At 43.4% G+C, this 18,739-nt stretch overlaps 1 protein-coding gene across 2 annotated transcripts in view; it reads right to left on the bottom strand.

Annotated features, from left to right (window-relative positions):
- Positions 1–18,478, bottom strand: part of LOC115134883 (cyclin-I-like) — a 39,495-nt gene extending 21,017 nt beyond the window's left edge. For both annotated transcript variants that reach the window (XM_065017191.1, XM_065017192.1), the window contains exons 1-2: positions 18,274–18,478; positions 12,522–12,684 (exon numbers count right to left, since the gene is read on the bottom strand). In XM_065017191.1, coding sequence (XP_064873263.1) covers positions 12,522–12,641 — 120 coding nt within the window. In that variant the 5' untranslated portion in view covers positions 12,642–12,684; positions 18,274–18,478. The remainder of the gene's footprint in view (positions 1–12,521; positions 12,685–18,273) is intronic.
- Positions 18,479–18,739: the final 261 nt, after the last annotated feature.

Genomic DNA, 18,739 nt, shown 5'->3' with positions numbered 1-18,739 from the left:
CTTTGATGCACCTGTACTGACCTCGCCTTCTGGATGATAGCGGGGTGAACAGGCAGTGGCTCGGGTGGTTGATGTCCTTGATGATCTTTATGGCCTTCCTGTAACATCGGGTGGTGTAGGTGTCCTGGAGGGCAGGTAGTTTGCCCCCGGTGATGCGTTGTGCAGACCTCACTACCCTCTGGAGAGCCTTACGGTTGAGGGCGGAGCAGTTGCCGTACCAGGCGGTGATACAGCCCGCCAGGATGCTCTCGATTGTGCATCTGTAGAAGTTTGTGAGTGCTTTTGGTGACAAGCCGAATTTCTTCAGCCTCCTGAGGTTGAAGAGGCGCTGCTGCGCCTTCTTCACGATGCTGTCTGTGTGAGTGGACCAATTCAGTTTGTCTGTGATGTGTATGCCAAGGAACTTAAAACTTGCTACCCTCTCAAATACTGTTCCATCGATGTGGATAGGGGGGTGTTCCCTCTGCTGTTTCCTGAAGTCCACAATCATCTCTTTAGTTTTGTTGACGTTGAGTGTGATGTTATTTTCCTGACACCACACTCCGAGGGCCCTCACCTCAAAATCATAGGCTTGATTAAACTACAGGAACAATATATAATTTGAGAAAAAGCACATGAATGTCAACGAAAGAAACAAATGCTGCTAACATCTGTTAAAAGTATGTTGGTCCCTTGACAACAAAGTAAACGAGAATGTTAAGACCATGACACAACTGACCTTCTGAACCGACCTGCTTAAGGAGCCTGTATTCTAGCGTCGGTATGCTGCTAGGAGAAGAGAACGTGTGTGCCTTGCATAATCCCTTAAAAGGGATACTTCTGGATTTTGGCCCTATACTTACTTCCCCAGAGTCAGATTAATTTGTGGATACCATTTGTATGTCTCTATGCCCTGATTGCACACCTATTAGGTTTCTGCTAGCATCTGCTAGCATGCTAGAAGATACCCATAGTCTTCCAGTCATTGCGGTAGCGCTAGTTAGCAACTTCCTTCAAACTGCTCGCAGGGATATAAAAATGGTATCCACAAATTAATTTGACTCTTGGGAAGTAGATAAAGGGCATCATTGCCAAAATCATAGGTCTTAGTCGCACAATTTTATATCTACACTGAAAAAAATATGAACGAAGCATGTAAAGCTTTTTACTCTCAAATTTTGGGCACACATATGTTTATATGCCTGTTAGCGAGCATTTCTCCTTTGCCAAGATATCAAGAAGCTGATTAACAGCATGATCATTACACAGGTGCACCTTGTACTGGGGAAAATAAAAGGCCACCAAAACGCGCCATTTTGTCACAACACACTACCACAGATCTCAAGTTGAGGGAGCGTGCAATTGGCATGCTGTCGGCAGGCATGTCTACGAGAACTGTTGCAAGAGAATTGAATGTTACATTTCTACCATAGGCCGCCTCCAACGTTCTTTTAGAGAAATTGGCAGTAAGTCCAACCAGCCACACAACCGCAGAGCACATGTAAGGCGTTGTGAAAATGTCAACATTGTGAACAGAGTGCCCCATGGTGGTGGTGGGGTTATTGGTTATTGGCAGGCATAAGCTATGGACAACGAACACAATTGCATTTTATAGATGGCAATTTGAATGCACAGATACTGTGACGAGATCCTGAGGCACAATGTGAGACCTATTTAAAAAAAAATTTTTTTTTAAAGCTATCTTTGACCAACAGATGCATATCTGTATTCCCAGTTATGTGAAATCCATTAGGATTTAGATTAGGGCCTCATGAATTTATTTTAAATGCTGGAAGAAAAAAAACCTCTAACCAGCACAACTCTCACTGGAAGTCTTACATTCTCCCCATAACTCTGATCTCAGGTGATCTAGAAAAATTACAGGCCTCTCTCATCTTTTTTAAGTGGGAGAACTTGCACAATTGGTGGCTGACTAAATACTTGTTTGCCCCACTGTAGCTGGACCAAGGAAATAACCTAACAATTTCACCACCTCCATGGTCTAACATTGGCAGCAGTTAGCCTCGCGGTTAGAGGCAAGCCAGCACAAATAAAATACCTGTATGTATACGTGTCTTTCGAAGGGGTTGGGTTAAAAGTGGAAGCCAAATTTCAGTTGGACCTTGGGTGCAATTGACCCACACAGTTATTTTAATGACCCGCTGCTTTCTCTTTCATATTGACAACAGTATGTTGTTATGTGTTGTGGGACTCACCTGACTGCCGGGAGATGGCTTTTTGGGCACTTACAAAAAAACTTTACTTTAGACCAGAGCCCAAGTGCACTAGGGGAAAAAGGATACCAATTGGGACACAATCAAGAATTGGCTTTAAAGTGACCTGAACTAGCTTTGCCCTAAAGCCACCGGGCCATTTCTCACCATTATGTCATCTTGTTAAAGTGACCTGAACTAGCTTTGCCCTAAAGGCCCCGGGCCATTTCTCACCATTATGTCACCTTGTTAAAGTGACCTGAACTAGCTTTGCCCTAAAGCCCCCGGGCCATTTCTCACCATTATGTCACCTTGTTAAAGTGACCTGAACTAGCTTTGCCCTAAAGCCACCGGGCCATTTCTCACCATTATGTCACCTTGTTAAAGTGACCTGAACTAGCCTTGCCCTAAAGCCACCGGGCCATTTCTCACCATTATGTCACCTTGTTAAAGTGACCTGAACTAGCTTTGCCCTAAAGCCCCCGGGCCATTTCTCACCATTATGTCACCTTGTTAAAGTGACCTGAACTAGCTTTGCCCTAAAGCCCCCGGGCCATTTCTCACCATTATGTCGCCTTGTTAAAGTGACCTGAACTAGCTTTGCCCTAAAGCCACCGGGCCATTTCTCACCATTATGTCACCTTGTTAAAGTGACCTGAACTAGCCTTGCCCTAAAGCACCCGGGCCATTTCTCACCATTATGTCGCCTTGTTAAAGTGACTCTTGCATCATTGTGAAATTAGTAGTCAGCGAGCCAAACAACCAATCTACCAGGACCCCCTGTTATTGTCTTGACATGCTTGAATTGGCTTTACTGCACTCTGTTTTTGGGACAGGCTGTTCCAGTTACTGCACTCTGTTTTTGGGACAGGCTGTTCCCGTTACTGCACTCTGTTTTTGGGACAGGCAAGGCCCGTTACTGCACTCTGTTTTTGGGACAGGCAAGGCCCGTTACTGCACTCTGTTTTTGGGACAGGCAAGGCCCGTTACTGCACTCTGTTTTTGGGACAGGCAAGGCCCGTTACTGCACTCTGTTTTTGGGACAGGCAAGGCCCGTTACTGCACTCTGTTTTTGGGACAGGCAAGGCCCGTTACTGCACTCTGTTTTTGGGACAGGCAAGGCCCGTTACTGCACTCTGTTTTTGGGACAGGCTAGGCCCGTTACTGCACTCTGTTTTTGGGACAGGCAAGGCCCGTTACTGCACTCTGTTTTTGGGACAGGCAAGGCCCGTTACTGCACTCTGTTTTTGGGACAGGCAAGGCCCGTTACTGCACTCTGTTTTTGGGACAGGCAAGGCCCGTTACTGCACTCTGTTTTTGGGACAGGCAAGGCCCGTTACGGCACTCTGTTTTTGGGACAGGCAAGGCCCGTTACGGCACTCTGTTTTTGGGACAGGCAAGGCCCGTTACGGCACTCTGTTTTTGGGACAGGCAAGGCCCGTTACGGCACTCTGTTTTTGGGACAAGCAAGGCCCGTTACGGCACTCTGTTTTTGGGACAGGCAAGGCCCGTTACGGCACTCTGTTTTTGGGACAGGCAAGGCCCGTTACTGCACTCTGTTTTTGGGACAGGCAAGGCCCGTTACTGCACTCTGTTTTTGGGACAGGCAAGGCCCGTTACTGCACTCTGTTTTTGGGACAGGCAAGGCCCGTTACTGCACTCTGTTTTTGGGACAGGCAAGGCCCGTTACTGCACTCTGTTTTTGGGACAGGCAAGGCCCGTTACTGCACTCTGTTTTTGGGACAGGCTGTTCCAGTTACTGCACTCCGTTTTTGGGACAGGCAGGCCTGTTACTGCACTCCGTTATTTGGGACAGGCAAGGCCCGTTACTGCACTCCGTTATTTGGGACAGGCAAGCCCCGTTACTGTAGAGGCCAGATGAGGAAGGTCAGAGTCCTCTATGTTGGAAAAGACTCAATGTCAGGCTCTGGTGGCATTGGCACTAACAGCTTATCTTAACTGAGGAGGTTTTAGAAACAGACCGTGTCTGTTCGTTGGACTAATAACTAGGGGAGAAGTGAAAGCATGAACCTCCGCCACAGCAGGTGCTTTAGTCAATGCCCCTTTGCACTCACAAATGAAAGCAAATCCATTCTCCCCATAACTCTGACCTCAGGTGATCTAGATAGCTGTACCAATGAAATAACCTAACAATTTCACCACCTCCATGGTCTAACATTGGCAGCAGTTAGCCTAGCGGTTAGAGGCAAGCCAGCGCAAATAAAATACCTGTATGTATGCGTGTCTTTCGAAGGGGTTGGGTTAAAAGTGGAAGCCAAATTTCGGTTGGACCTTGGGTGCAATTGACCCACACAGTTATTTTAATGACCTGCTGCTTTCTCTTTCATATTGGCAACAGTATGTTGTTATGTGTTGTGGGACTCAGTTGACTGCCGGGAGATGGCTTTCTGGGCACGTACACCTTCCACATCAGGGCTTTGAATGCACAGATACCAAGTTGACATCCCGAGGCCCATTGTGAGACCGATTAAAAAAGAAAAAAGCTATCTTTGACCAACAGATGCATAGCTGTATTTCCAGTCATGTGAAATCCATAGATTAGGGCCTCATTAATTTATTTTAATTGACTGATTTCCTCATATGTACTGTAACTACTAAAGGATACCAATTGGGACACAATCAAGAATTTGCTTTAACGTGACCTGAACTAGCTTTGCCCTAAAGCCACCGGGCCATTTCTCACCATTATGTCACCTTGTTAAAGTGACCTGAACTAGCCTAAAGCCATTCGGGCCATGCCCTAAAGCCCCCGGGCCATTTCTCACCATTATGTCACCTTTTAAAGTGACTCTTGCATCATTGTGAAATTAGTAGTCAGAGAGCCAAACAACCAATCTACCAGGACCCCCTGTTATTGTCTTGACATGCTTGAATTGGCTTTACTGCACTCTGTTTTTGGGACAGGCTGTTCCAGTTACTGCACTCTGTTTTTGGGACAGGCAAGGCCCGTTACTGCACTCTGTTTTTGGGACAGGCAAGGCCCGTTACTGCACTCTGTTTTTGGGACAGGCAAGGCCCGTTACTGCACTCTGTTTTTGGGACAGGCAAGGCCCGTTACTGCACTCTGTTTTTGGGACAGGCAAGGCCCGTTACTGCACTCTGTTTTTGGGACAGGCAAGGCCCGTTACTGCACTCTGTTTTTGGGACAGGCAAGGCCCGTTACTGCACTCTGTTTTTGGGACAGGCAAGGCCCGTTACTGCACTCTGTTTTTGGGACAGGCAAGGCCCGTTACTGCACTCTGTACTGCACTCTGTTTTTGGGACAGGCAAGGCCCGTTACTGCACTCCGTTTTTGGGACAGGGAGGGCCGTTACTGTAGAGGCCAGATGAGGAAGGTCAGAGTCCTCTATGTTGGAATAGACTCAATGTCAGGCTCTGGTGGCATTGGCACTAACAGCTTATCTTAACTGAGGAGGTTTTAGAAACAGACCGTGTCTGTTCGTTGGACTAATAACTAGGGGAGAAGTGAAAGCATGAACCTCCGCCACAGCAGGTGCTTTAGTCAATGCCCCTTTGCACTCACAAATGTAAGCAAATGCATTCTCCCCATAACTCTGACCTCAGGTGATCTAGATAGCTGTACCAATGAAATAACCTAACAATTTCACCACCTCCATGGTCTAACATTGGCAGCAGTTAGCCTAGCGGTTAGAGGCAAGCCAGCGCAAATAAAATACCTGTATGTATGCGTGTCTTTCGAAGGGGTTGGGTTAAAAGTGGAAGCCAAATTTCGGTTGGACCTTGGGTGCAATTGACCCACACAGTTATTTTAATGACCTGCTGCTTTCTCTTTCATATTGGCAACAGTATGTTGTTATGTGTTGTGGGACTCAGTTGACTGCCGGGAGATGGCTTTCTGGGCACGTACACCTTCCACATCAGGGCTTTGAATGCACAGATACCAAGTTGACATCCCGAGCCCCAATGTGAGACTTAAAAACCAAAAGCTATCTTTGACCAACAGATGCATATCTGTATTCCCAGTCATGTGAAATCCATAGATTAGGGCCTCATGAATTTATTTTAATTGACTGATTTCCTCATCCTTATTATAATTTTGTTTAACCTTTATTTAACTGGGCAAGTCAGTTAAGAACAAATTGTTATTTACAATGACGCCCTAAGATATTTAGTGCAGAATTTCTCAAGTGAAAGAATGTACAAGATAACCAGTCGTCTCTTGTTGAATGACAACAGACACTTCATTGAAGAATCCCTACTGTTGACCAATCACCGACTAAGAGGCGTAGATTTGGCGACCAAACTTCGACTTGTTGTGTGCACAAAACAGCTGAAAAAGAAAAACCTCAAAAAACTTGCCAAAGACGAAAACGTACAAAAATGTCACAAAATGTTGTCAATATATGAACTGTTTCAGATGGGAAGCATGAGGACGCCTTTACCTGTAATATGATACTGGTCTAACCAGCACTGCTCTCTTGGGACAGGCTGTGCCCGTTACTGCACTCTGTTATTTGGGACAGGCTGTGCCCGTTACTACCCCCCGTTATTTGGGACAGGCTGTGCCCGTTACTACCCCCCGTTATTTGGGACAGGCTGTGTCCGTTACTGCACTCCGTTATTTGGGACAGGCTGTGTCCGTTACTGCACTCCGTTATTTGGGACAGGCTGTGCCAATTACTGCACTCCGTTATTTGGGACAGGCAAGGCCCGTTACTACCCCCCGTTATTTGGGACAGGCTGTGCCAGTTACTGCACTCCGTTATTTGGGACAGGCTGTGCCCGTTACTACCCCCCGTTATTTGGGACAGGCTGTAACCGTTACTGCACTCCGTTATTTGGGACAGGCTGTGTCCGTTACTGCACTCCGTTATTTGGGACAGGCTGTGCCAGTTACTGCACTCCGTTATTTGAGACAGGCAAGGCCCGTTACTACCCCCCGTTATTTGGGACAGGCTGTGCCAGTTACTGCACTCCGTTATTTGAGACAGGCAAGGCCCGTTACTACCCCCCGTTATTTGTGACAGGCAGTAATCGTTACTGCACTCCGTTTTCGGGACAGGCTGTGCCCGTTACTGCACTCCATTTTTGGGACAGGCAAGGCCCGTTACTGTAGAGGCCAGATGAGGAAGGTCAGAGTCCTCTATGTTGGAATAGACTCAATGTCAGGCTCTGGTGGCATTGGCACTAACAGCTTATCTTAACTGAGGAGGTTTTAGAAACAGACCGTGTCTGTTCGTTGGACTAATAACTAGGGGAGAAGTGAAAGCATGAACCTCCGCCACAGCAGGTGCTTTAGTCAATGCCCTTTTGCACTCACAAATGAAAGCAAATGCATTCTCCCCATAACTCTGATCTCAGGTGATATAGATACAGTGGGGCAAAAAAGTATTTAGTCAGCCACCAATTGTGCAAGTTCTCCCACTTAAAAAGATGAGAGAGGCCTGTAATGTTCATCATAGGTACACTTCAACTATGACAGACAAAATGAGGGGAAAAAAATCCAGAAAATCACATTGTAGGATTTTTAATGAATGATTTTGCAAATTATGGTGGAAAATAAGTATTTGGTCACCTACAAACAAGCAAGATTTCTGGCTCTCACAGACCTGTAACTTCTTCTTTAAGAGGCTCCTCTGTCCTCCACTCGTTACCTGTATTAATGGCACGTGTTTGAACTTATCAGTATAAAAGACACCTGTCCACAACCTCAAACAGTCACACTCCAAACTCCACTATGGCCAAGACCAAAGAGCTGTCAAAGGACACCAGAAACAAAATTGTAGACCTGCACCAGGCTGGGAAGACTGAATCTGCAATAGGTGAGCAGCTTGGTTTGAAGAAATCAACTGTGGGAGCAATTATTAGGAAATGGAAGACATACAAGACCACTTATAATCTCCCTCGATCTGGGGCTCCACGCAAGATCTCACCCCGTGGGGTCAAAATGATCACAAGAACGGTGAGCAAAAATCCCAGAACCACACGGGGGGACCTAGTGAATGACCTGCAGAGAGCTGGGACCAAAGTAACAAAGCCTACCATCAGTAACACACTACGCCGCCAGGGACTCAAATCCTGCAGTGCCAGACGTGTCCCCCTGCTTAAGCCAGTACATGTCCAGGCCCGTCTGAAGTTTGCTAGAGAGCATTTGGATGAATCAGAAGAAGATTGGGAGAATGTCATATGGTCAGATGAAACCAAAATAGAACGTTTTGGTAAAAACTCAACTCGTCGTGTTTGGAGGACAAAGATTGCTGAGTTGCATCCAAAGAACACCATACCTACTGTGAAGCATGGGGGTGGAAACATCATGCTTTGGGGCTGTTTTCTGCAAAGGGACCAGGACAACTGATCCGTGTAAAGGAAAGAATGAATGGGACCATGTATCGTGAGATTTTGAGTGAAAACCTCCTTCCATCAGCAAGGGCATTGAAGATGAAACGTGGCTGGGTCTTTCAGCATGACAATGATCCCAAACACACTGCCCGGGCAACGAAGGAGAGGCTTCGTAAGAAGCATTTCAAGGTCCTGGAGTGGCCTAGCCAGTCTCCAGATCTCAACCTCATAGAAAATCTTTGGAGGGAGTTGAAAGTCCGTGTTGCCCAGCAACAGCCCCAAAACATCACAGCTCTAGAGGAGATCTGCATGGAGGAATGAGCCAAAATACCAGCAGTGTGTGAAAACCTTGTGAAGACTTACAGAAAACGTTTGACCTCTGTCATTGCCAACAAAGGGTATATAACAAAGTATTGAGATAAAATGTTGTTATTGACCAAATACTTATTTTGCACCATCATTTGCAAATAAATAAATAAAAAATCCTACAAATGTGATTTTCTGGATTTTTTTTTCTCATTTTGTCTGTCATAGTTGAAGTGTACCTATGATGAAAATTACAGGCCTCTCTCATCTTTTTCAGTGGGAGAACTTGCACAATTGGTGGCTGACTAAATACTTTTTTGCCCCACTGTAGCTGGACCAAGGAAATAACCTAACAATTTCACCACCTCCATGGTCTAACATTGGCAGCAGTTAGCCTCGCGGTTAGAGGCAAGCCAGCACAAATAAAATACCTGTATGTATACGTGTCTTTCGAAGGGGTTGGGTTAAAAGTGGAAGCCAAATTTCAGTTGGACCTTGGGTGCAATTGACCAACACAGCAATTTTAACGACCTGCTGCTTTCTCTTTCATATTGACAACAGTATGTTGTTATGTGTTGTGGGACTCACCTGACTGCCGGGAGATGGCTTTTTGGGCACTTACAAAAAAAACTTTACTTTAGACCAGAGCCCAAGTGCACTAGGGGAAAAAGGATACCAATTGGGACACAATCAAGAATTGGCTTTAAAGTGACCTGAACTAGCTTTGCCCTAAAGCCCCCGGGCCATTTCTCACCATTATGTCACCTTGTTAAAGTGACCTGAACTAGCTTTGCCCTAAAGCCCCCGGGCCATTTCTCACCATTATGTCGCCTTGTTAAAGTGACTCTTGCATCATTGTGAAATTAGTAGTCAGCGAGCCAAACAACCAATCTACCAGGACCCCCTGTTATTGTCTTGACATGCTTGAATTGGCTTTACTGCACTCTGTTTTTGGGACAGGCTGTTCCAGTTACTGCACTCTGTTTTTGGGACAGGCAAGGCCCGTTACTGCACTCTGTTTTTGGGACAGGCAAGGCCCGTTACTGCACTCTGTTTTTGGGACAGGCAAGGCCCGTTACTGCACTCTGTTTTTGGGACAGGCAAGGCCCGTTACTGCACTCTGTTTTTGGGACAGGCAAGGCCCGTTACTGCACTCTGTTTTTGGGACAGGCAAGGCCCGTTACTGCACTCTGTTTTTGGGACAGGCAAGGCCCGTTACTGCACTCTGTTTTTGGGACAGGCAAGGCCCGTTACTGCACTCTGTTTTTGGGACAGGCAAGGCCCGTTACTGCACTTTGTTTTTGGGACAGGCAAGGCCCGTTACTGCACTCTGTTTTTGGGACAGGCAAGGCCCGTTACTGCACTCTGTTTTGGGACAGGCAAGGCCCGTTACTGCACTCTGTTTTTGGGACAGGCTGTTCCAGTTACTGCACTCCGTTTTGGGACAGGCAGGCCTGTTACTGCACTCCGTTATTTGGGACAGGCAAGGCCCGTTACTGCACTCCGTTATTTGGGACAGGCAAGCCCCGTTACTGTAGAGGCCAGATGAGGAAGGTCAGAGTCCTCTATGTTGGAAAAGACTCAATGTCAGGCTCTGGTGGCATTGGCACTAACAGCTTATCTTAACTGAGGAGGTTTTAGAAACAGACCGTGTCTGTTCGTTGGACTAATAACTAGGGGAGAAGTGAAAGCATGAACCTCCGCCACAGCAGGTGCTTTAGTCAATGCCCCTTTGCACTCACAAATGAAGGCAAATCCATTCTCCCCATAACTCTGACCTCAGGTGATCTAGATAGCTGTACCAATGAAATAACCTAACAATTTCACCACCTCCATGGTCTAACATTGGCAGCAGTTAGCCTAGCGGTTAGAGGCAAGCCAGCGCAAATAAAATACCTGTATGTATGCGTGTCTTTCGAAGGGGTTGGGTTAAAAGTGGAAGCCAAATTTCGGTTGGACCTTGGGTGCAATTGACCCACACAGTTATTTTAATGACCTGCTGCTTTCTCTTTCATATTGGCAACAGTATGTTGTTATGTGTTGTGGGACTCAGTTGACTGCCGGGAGATGGCTTTCTGGGCACGTACACCTTCCACATCAGGGCTTTGAATGCACAGATACCAAGTTGACATCCCGAGGCCCATTGTGAGACCGATTAAAAAAGAAAAAAGCTATCTTTGACCAACAGATGCATAGCTGTATTTCCAGTCATGTGAAATCCATAGATTAGGGCCTCATTAATTTATTTTAATTGACTGATTTCCTCATATGTACTGTAACTACTAAAGGATACCAATTGGGACACAATCAAGAATTTGCTTTAACGTGACCTGAACTAGCTTTGCCCTAAAGCCACCGGGCCATTTCTCACCATTATGTCACCTTGTTAAAGTGACCTGAACTAGCCTTGCCCTAAAGCCCCCGGGCCATTTCTCACCATTATGTCACCTTGTTAAAGTGACCTGAACTAGCCTTGCCCTAAAGCCACCGGGCCATTTCTCACCATTATGTCACCTTGTTAAAGTGACTCTTGCATCATTGTGAAATTAGTAGTCAGCGAGCCAAACAACCAATCTACCAGGACCCCCTGTTATTGTCTTGACATGCTTGAATTGGCTTTACTGCACTCTGTTTTTGGGACAGGCTGTTCCAGTTACTGCACTCTGTTTTTGGGACAGGCAAGGCCCGTTACTGCACTCTGTTTTTGGGACAGGCAAGGCCCGTTACTGCACTCTGTTTTTGGGACAGGCAAGGCCCGTTACTGCACTCTGTTTTTGGGACAGGCAAGGCCCGTTACTGCACTCTGTTTTTGGGACAGGCAAGGCCCGTTACTGCACTTTGTTTTTGGGACAGGCAAGGCCCGTTACTGCACTCTGTTTTTGGGACAGGCAAGGCCCGTTACTGCACTCTGTTTTTGGGACAGGCAAGGCCCGTTACTGCACTCTGTTTTTGGGACAGGCTGTTCCAGTTACTGCACTCTGTTTTTGGGACAGGCAAGGCCCGTTACTGCACTCTGTTTTTGGGACAGGCAAGGCCCGTTACTGTACTCTGTTTTTGGGACAGGCTTTGTCCGTTACTGCACTCCGTTTTTGGGACAGGCTGTGCCCGTTACTGCACTCCGTTTTTGGGACAGGGAGGGCCGTTACTGCACTCCGTTTTTGGGACAGGCAAGCTCCGTTACTGTAGAGGCCAGATGAGGAAGGTCAGAGTCCTCTATGTTGGAATAGACTCAATGTCAGGCTCTGGTGGCATTGGCACTAACAGCTTATCTTAACTGAGGAGGTTTTAGAAACAGACCGTGTCTGTTCGTTGGACTAATAACTAGGGGAGAAGTGAAAGCATGAACCTCCGCCACAGCAGGTGCTTTAGTCAATGCCCCTTTGCACTCACAAATGAAAGCAAATCCATTCTCCCCATAACTCTGATCTCAGGTGATATAGATAGCTGGACCAAGGAAATAACCTAACAATTTCACCACCTCCATGGTCTAACATTGGCAGCAGTTAGCCTAGCGGTTAGAGGCAAGCCAGCGCAAATAAAATACCTGTATGTATGCGTGTCTTTCGAAGGGGTTGGGTTAAAAGTGGAAGCCCAATTTCAGTTGGACCTTGGGTGCAATTGACCAACACAGCAATTTCAATGACCTGCTGCTTTCTCTTTCATATTGACAACAGTAATGTTGTTATGTGTTGTGGGACTCACCTGACTGCCGGGAGATGGCTTTTTGGGCACGTACACCTTCCACATCAGGGCTTCCCTAGAGGTGGCCTTTTCCAAAAGAAAAGACAGCCTCTGGCTTTCCAAGGGTTCGGCAAACTTCATATTCACCCTTGGATACGCCTCCCTCCTCACTGGATACAGCTACCTGTAAATGGCAGCCAAAAACACAGAAGAGAACGTGTTTTATCATCAGTCAGTGGAGTAACAGTTGTGTCTGGGAGTTCTTTATTGACTATTTTAATCTGACAGGACTACCCTCCAGTTTAGTGGAAAAGGGGCTTTTTACAAATATGCATTGAGTAGGACAAAACAAACAAGTAGTATCACACACACACTAGCAAAGTGTTTTACAACATAGCTAGCATATGTCTTACAAGATGTTCATGAATAGTATTACGTGTAGTGAACATTAGCGTGAGCAACAATGGTAGAATCGGTGGTTCGCCTTTACAATAAAATCACCCCAATTTAAACTGTTTTAAAACGTGTATTTTTTCATATATAGATAGCCATGTGTTTTAATAAAATCAACTATATATGTATCACGCTTGTCTGATGCTTTAAGCACACCGTTTGATGAAATAAGACACAAATGACTCAAGAGAGATCCAGAGATCAAGATAGCCAGAAGGAAAAAAACCTTAACCTGTCCCGACCATCCTTCTCCTACTCCTGCTGGCTTTCGCAGATTCTGCCGTTACTCTCCTGAAGTTGCCAGTAAGAGGTTACAGGAGAAGTCTGCAACTTTTCTCATGCAGAATGCAAATTTATCTTACCATTTCTTACCGATCTGGTTTCCAGTTATTGTTTTCATATGTACATTTTTCGTAGAACAGTTTAATTTAATTTCTAATAACATCTTCGTATTTCAAAATTATTATCATGTGGTTAATCAAAATTCTATCTAAATGATAAACCTAACAAGTAACTTCTATTGCAAATGTAACCTCGATTTAAACCTGTCAAGTCAGTTCAGAAATTCTTATTTACAGTGACGGCTTACCCAGGCCAAACCCGGACGATGCTGGGCCTTATTGTGCGCAGCCCTACTGGACTCTCAATCACAGCCGGATGTGATACAAACCCGGGACTGTAGTGACGCGTCTTGCACCGAGATGCAGTGCCTTAGACCGCTGCGCCAATCGGGAGCCCATTGCAACTATGTACAAACAGCCTATATTAGGCAAACAAAAATATTGCAGAATGCAGGTAGAAAATATTCTGATAAAAATAAATATAATATAAATCACATTGGCTAATTGTCTGCAAAGAACTTTAAACACTGTATCAACTATTAACTTGAGTCTGGCCAAAAGCAGGCACTAACAAATTTGCAACATTGAATCAAATATTCTTGGCCAGTCAGAGTTTAAAGGGATCAGAAGTAATCAGATAGGTCTATTTTAATGACATTTTCATTGGATCAGAGCAGGACATTTATCCCTTGCACGCTGATTGGTTATTAGAAAGGAAGAGACCTGGAAAGATGTTGATTTTCAAATACATTGAAGAACTATTATCGTTATCAATGAATGTAAAAACAGACGTTATTTTACTCGTTGTTTGAGGTGAAGCAAATGTTCCCTTTGAGAAGCTCCACGGCTCATTAGTGGTGGTGCGTTAAGACAATCAGAAATACTATCAGATCCCCAAATGGGCACATTTATATACCTACAATTGCATGCAGGCAAAGTAGCCTCTATTTCTATGCGTATTCAGGTATGCATCCTTTACTCAACACTGACAGGAGTGCTCCAAACAAAAGACAACGACTAAACTGACAAAACTCATCAAATGGAACGAAATAAACCAAAAACGTGTTTCTCACTAGTGTAGCGTAGGTTGCGGTAAACGGTAAAAGACTGGAATAATAATGTATTGAATATATTACCAGCCATTACCGTAACCAAACAAACATTATAGATTAGAAATGATAGGAATTAACTACTGTATGTAATGGAGAATTGACAAGACACTAACAAATCAAAACGCAAACAATTAAGTTATGAAACAATGAATGTGCACAGATTGGCAGGAGAGAACACATTGTGGAGAGAAGTGAATTATGTCTTTAATTTTTTTTTAACCTTTATTTAACCAGGCAAGTCAGTTAAGAACAAATTCTTATTGTCAATGACGGCCGAGGAACAGTGGGTTAACTGCCTGTTCAGGGTCAGCTCGGGGAATTGAACTTGCAACCTTCCAGTTACTAGTCCAACTCTCTAGTCGACTACTAGGCTACCCTGCCGCCCCAAACTTAACCACAAACCCCATTCTTCTTGGACTGTGCCGTCCCTACGGCCTCCGCAATGGATTAGATCACTCAGATGGGTGCCAAAAAGACAGGTGTCTATCTCGTGTGCCTTAAAACAATTTTTCCCCCGCTAATATTCGACCCCGCCAAAAAATATTGGTTGACCAACAGCATAACGACCAAACAATCGTCTAGTCGACTATTTAAGAGTCAGCCCTGCAATACTCATACAGTAGGTTGACTGGTGAGTTTATTGTTGGTAATTTAACAGTAGTTTCTGAGTCCAGCAATAAGCGCTACGACATTACGATTTGTGAAAACTCTTCAGGGTTGTGTTCTGGGAGTGTCACAGAGTAGGCTGATATACCCCATTTAATAGAACCAAGATGAATAGGTAAGGCCCTTCATTGTGATATAAGCATGACCCCAATGCAATCCTGATGTCTGTACATCTACACATCTTTACTTTTGTGTCAAATTAACAAAAGTATTTTGTTTAATTTATATATCACACTTCAACCTTGTTTAGCATCATCAGTGCAATTGTGGTACAATTCCACCATTTTTCTGTTTGCATGAGTTTCAAAATGGGGAATTTTTATTTTGAAGGCTAACCTCAGATTCAACGAATTGTTGCTCACGCTAGTGTTTAACACAACACATTGGTAATTGTACCTACACATCTGCCAAAATATGTTGTGACGATGATTACAGATCACGATACTGCAGCCTCTGAATGGCATGGAGAATACACAGAGCAGATTCATGATTGTCATGCTCGAACCATTATAATACAAAGAAAACAGATTGTGCTCAAATTCGTGTGCTTCTACATTTTTTTCCCCAACCAAAAGACGCGCTCACATGTTCCTTGTAAAACGTTTATGCGTAGAGCACTATGCTTTGCGAACGTTTGGTCACCTGATTTACTGACGCTGCTCACCACCAAAATACGCTCATTCATTGATCGAGGTAAAGTTGGATTTATATTCACACATTCACCAAAACCCATTTAAAATGGTTAAAAAAACACAAAAAAACGAATTGGTTGTCACAGAAACAAAACTAGATTTGGTTTATTCTATAAATGTCTAGCATACTTTTAGAACCTTTGTTTTTGACTTGTTAGAAATATATATAAATCAATAACTAATTCACCGTTTGTCACAGAAACATCAAACTAGGTATGATTTATCCTATAAATGTTGAGCATACTTGTACACCTGTTTTTTGGAAAAAATTACGGTTTTGACTTGATAGAAATACACAACATCTATAAAATGCCATTTAAAGCTATATAAAATCAATAACGTTTTCACTGATTGTCTCAGAAAAAAAGTGAAAAAGCATTTATTTCCAATAAACTTTAAAGAAATGTTAATATACAACAAATTGCACTTGAAATTAAGTAAGACAATGTTTACATAAAGTTGCACAATTTATCTTAAATTGTATGCCAAATCAATATTTGCAATTTTTGTGCAGCACTTCCACATTTTAAAGCAGTTACATGGCACAACAGTCATTTATTTATAAGTCTCTAACTTAACAGCAGAGAGGCCCCTTCCAATCATTTTCTATTTTGGCTTCGTTGAAGTCCTTCCGTGTCATTCCCAGACAAGCTGAATGGTACCACCTCTAGGACACAGCGTTCATGGTTTATTTACATGTAAATTACAGTTCTGGAATACCCCGATTCTGTTACATGCTTTTGCAATTAGGAGACATTTTAAAATTGAATTGAATTTTTTTGTTGTTCAAATCGCTAAATTGACTTTAAATGACATGCATTTAACCACAACCCTGACAGAAGCACACATAACTGAGGTGTTAATCATCATTGAGTATTCAGGCAATATAAATCGTATAGAAATAAAAAGGCATACATTTGCACAAAAAAAACATGCGTTGATACAATGTCGTCAGTCATTCGTCAGTCTTTGAAATTCAAATCAGTTTAATCGTCACTTGTGCCAGATACATGTGTACGTACCTATTACAGCGAATTTCTGTCATAGTATGTATCTTGTATCTCTCATCAAATAGAATAACGATAGAGCATTAGAACAAGGATAACCCTGATTACAAAAAAAGTTTCAAGACAAAGTTTTATACTTCTAAATGTCTTGGAAGGATGAAACGACATGAGTTTTCATAGGCTACTGTTATAGTACACAAAGACAAACCCAGTTGGTCAGATGACCATTTCTCTGGATGATGCAAAGCACACATTGTGCAGTCTAGCGTCACACTGAAGACTGGCAGAAAAAAAAGACACATTGTTGACACATTTAAAGACACTTTGTGGAACACATAGTAGTGCAAGGTAGTGCTTCAAAGATAAAATCTTTCCCTCACAGTTGCATACTACAGTGTTCTCCCAGTCTGTGCAATGCCCCCTTCCCACAACCTGTTATCCACCCTCTGGTATCTTGTCCATGTTGATCCTCTTGGTTGTCTTGATCCATCCACCCATCTTCTTTGTTAGTCAAGCCTGACCCCCTTAATCACATAGTTTTTTCCTGTATTCTAATTTAATATGACTGAAAATGCAGAATTTTCTGCCGGGCCCCTTCTAATAGGTTATAACAGACTCATTAGAACTTTGACCACATGCCTTCTAGATGGACTACATGCCCTCTATCAAATCAAAACTGGAATTTTTCGTCAAAACAAAAAAGTTGTAAAAGTATGCTAGACATTTATAGAATAAATCACACCTAGTTTGATGTTTCTTTGACAGTGAATTAGTTATTGATTTATACAGCTTTAAAATTGCATTTCAAAGATTTTATGTATTTCCAACAAATCTGATTTTTTTTTAAGGTTAAAGTATGCTAAACATTTATAGAATAAACCATATTTATTTTTATGTTTCTGTAACAATCAATTCATTAGTTATTGATTTTTTACCATTTTAAAATGGATTTCGGCCAGTCTCTTGAATGTCCGAATATAAAACCAACTTAACCTTGGCTATTCATTGTCCCAACTAGTGAAACACTCATCTTTAGTGACAACAGTGATGAGGCATTATCTCGTCTCGAGAATTTAGCAAGCCAGAAGCGTTAGTTTGTTTTCTATATAACTAGTAAACTGACATATCTAACAATCTTTCACCCGTATAGTAAGATCTAGGCTAATATTACGGTGCACAACATCAACTCGATTACACTAGCTAGTTATGCTAACGTTTGTAAGCCAGTTACAGTAGCTGACGTATTAGCTAGTTAGCAAGCTACCGACCTAACGAGAACAGTAACGAACACTAGCCGATTGTAAACGTTAGCTAGCTAATAAAACAACGTTTCATTAATAGACACCGTCCATTATCCAATATATCGTTTTAGTGAATACATGGAAGTTATGGCTAGAAATAGCTAACTATTTTATATATATATATATATATATATACACACACACACACACACACACATACACAACTATTTTATGCTAGTTAGCTAGCTATGATTAGCTTACCTCCCCTGCAAAGCTGTGGGAATCACAGTTTGACTTGGAAATCATCCGGTCCATTAAATTGGAGGTAAATAGAGTCTTGAGTTACTCCATCTTTGATTCCATGTTGTGTTTTATTTCGGGGAGAAATTGGGGGTCTTCCAAATGAAATGTATATAAGAAAAAACATTGAACGGAATAGACATATGTCTAACACATCCGAAAAGGACTGTGGACTCTTGAGAAAGAGAAATCGCCCCTTCCGCTCACCAGCCTGCTTCTTCTTCTTCGATGAGGTTAAAAAAGCGGTTGGCATCCAATAAATGTTGCATTACCGCCACCTCCTAGACTGGAATTGATTGAATAGGTAAATAAATAAAACAAAATATCCTACCATCTAACACTACACTCACACAAAACAATACATAAGTAAATAAATAAATACTCCAGTATTTAAAATCAATTTAGTCCTACTTTCAGGCCAACAGCC

The sequence above is a fragment of the Oncorhynchus nerka genome, linkage group LG4, assembly GCF_034236695.1.
Source record: "Oncorhynchus nerka isolate Pitt River linkage group LG4, Oner_Uvic_2.0, whole genome shotgun sequence".
Lineage (NCBI taxonomy): Eukaryota > Metazoa > Chordata > Actinopteri > Salmoniformes > Salmonidae > Oncorhynchus > Oncorhynchus nerka.
The sequence above is the reverse complement of the archived record's forward strand: the minus strand, read 5'-3'. Positions and strand labels throughout refer to the sequence as shown.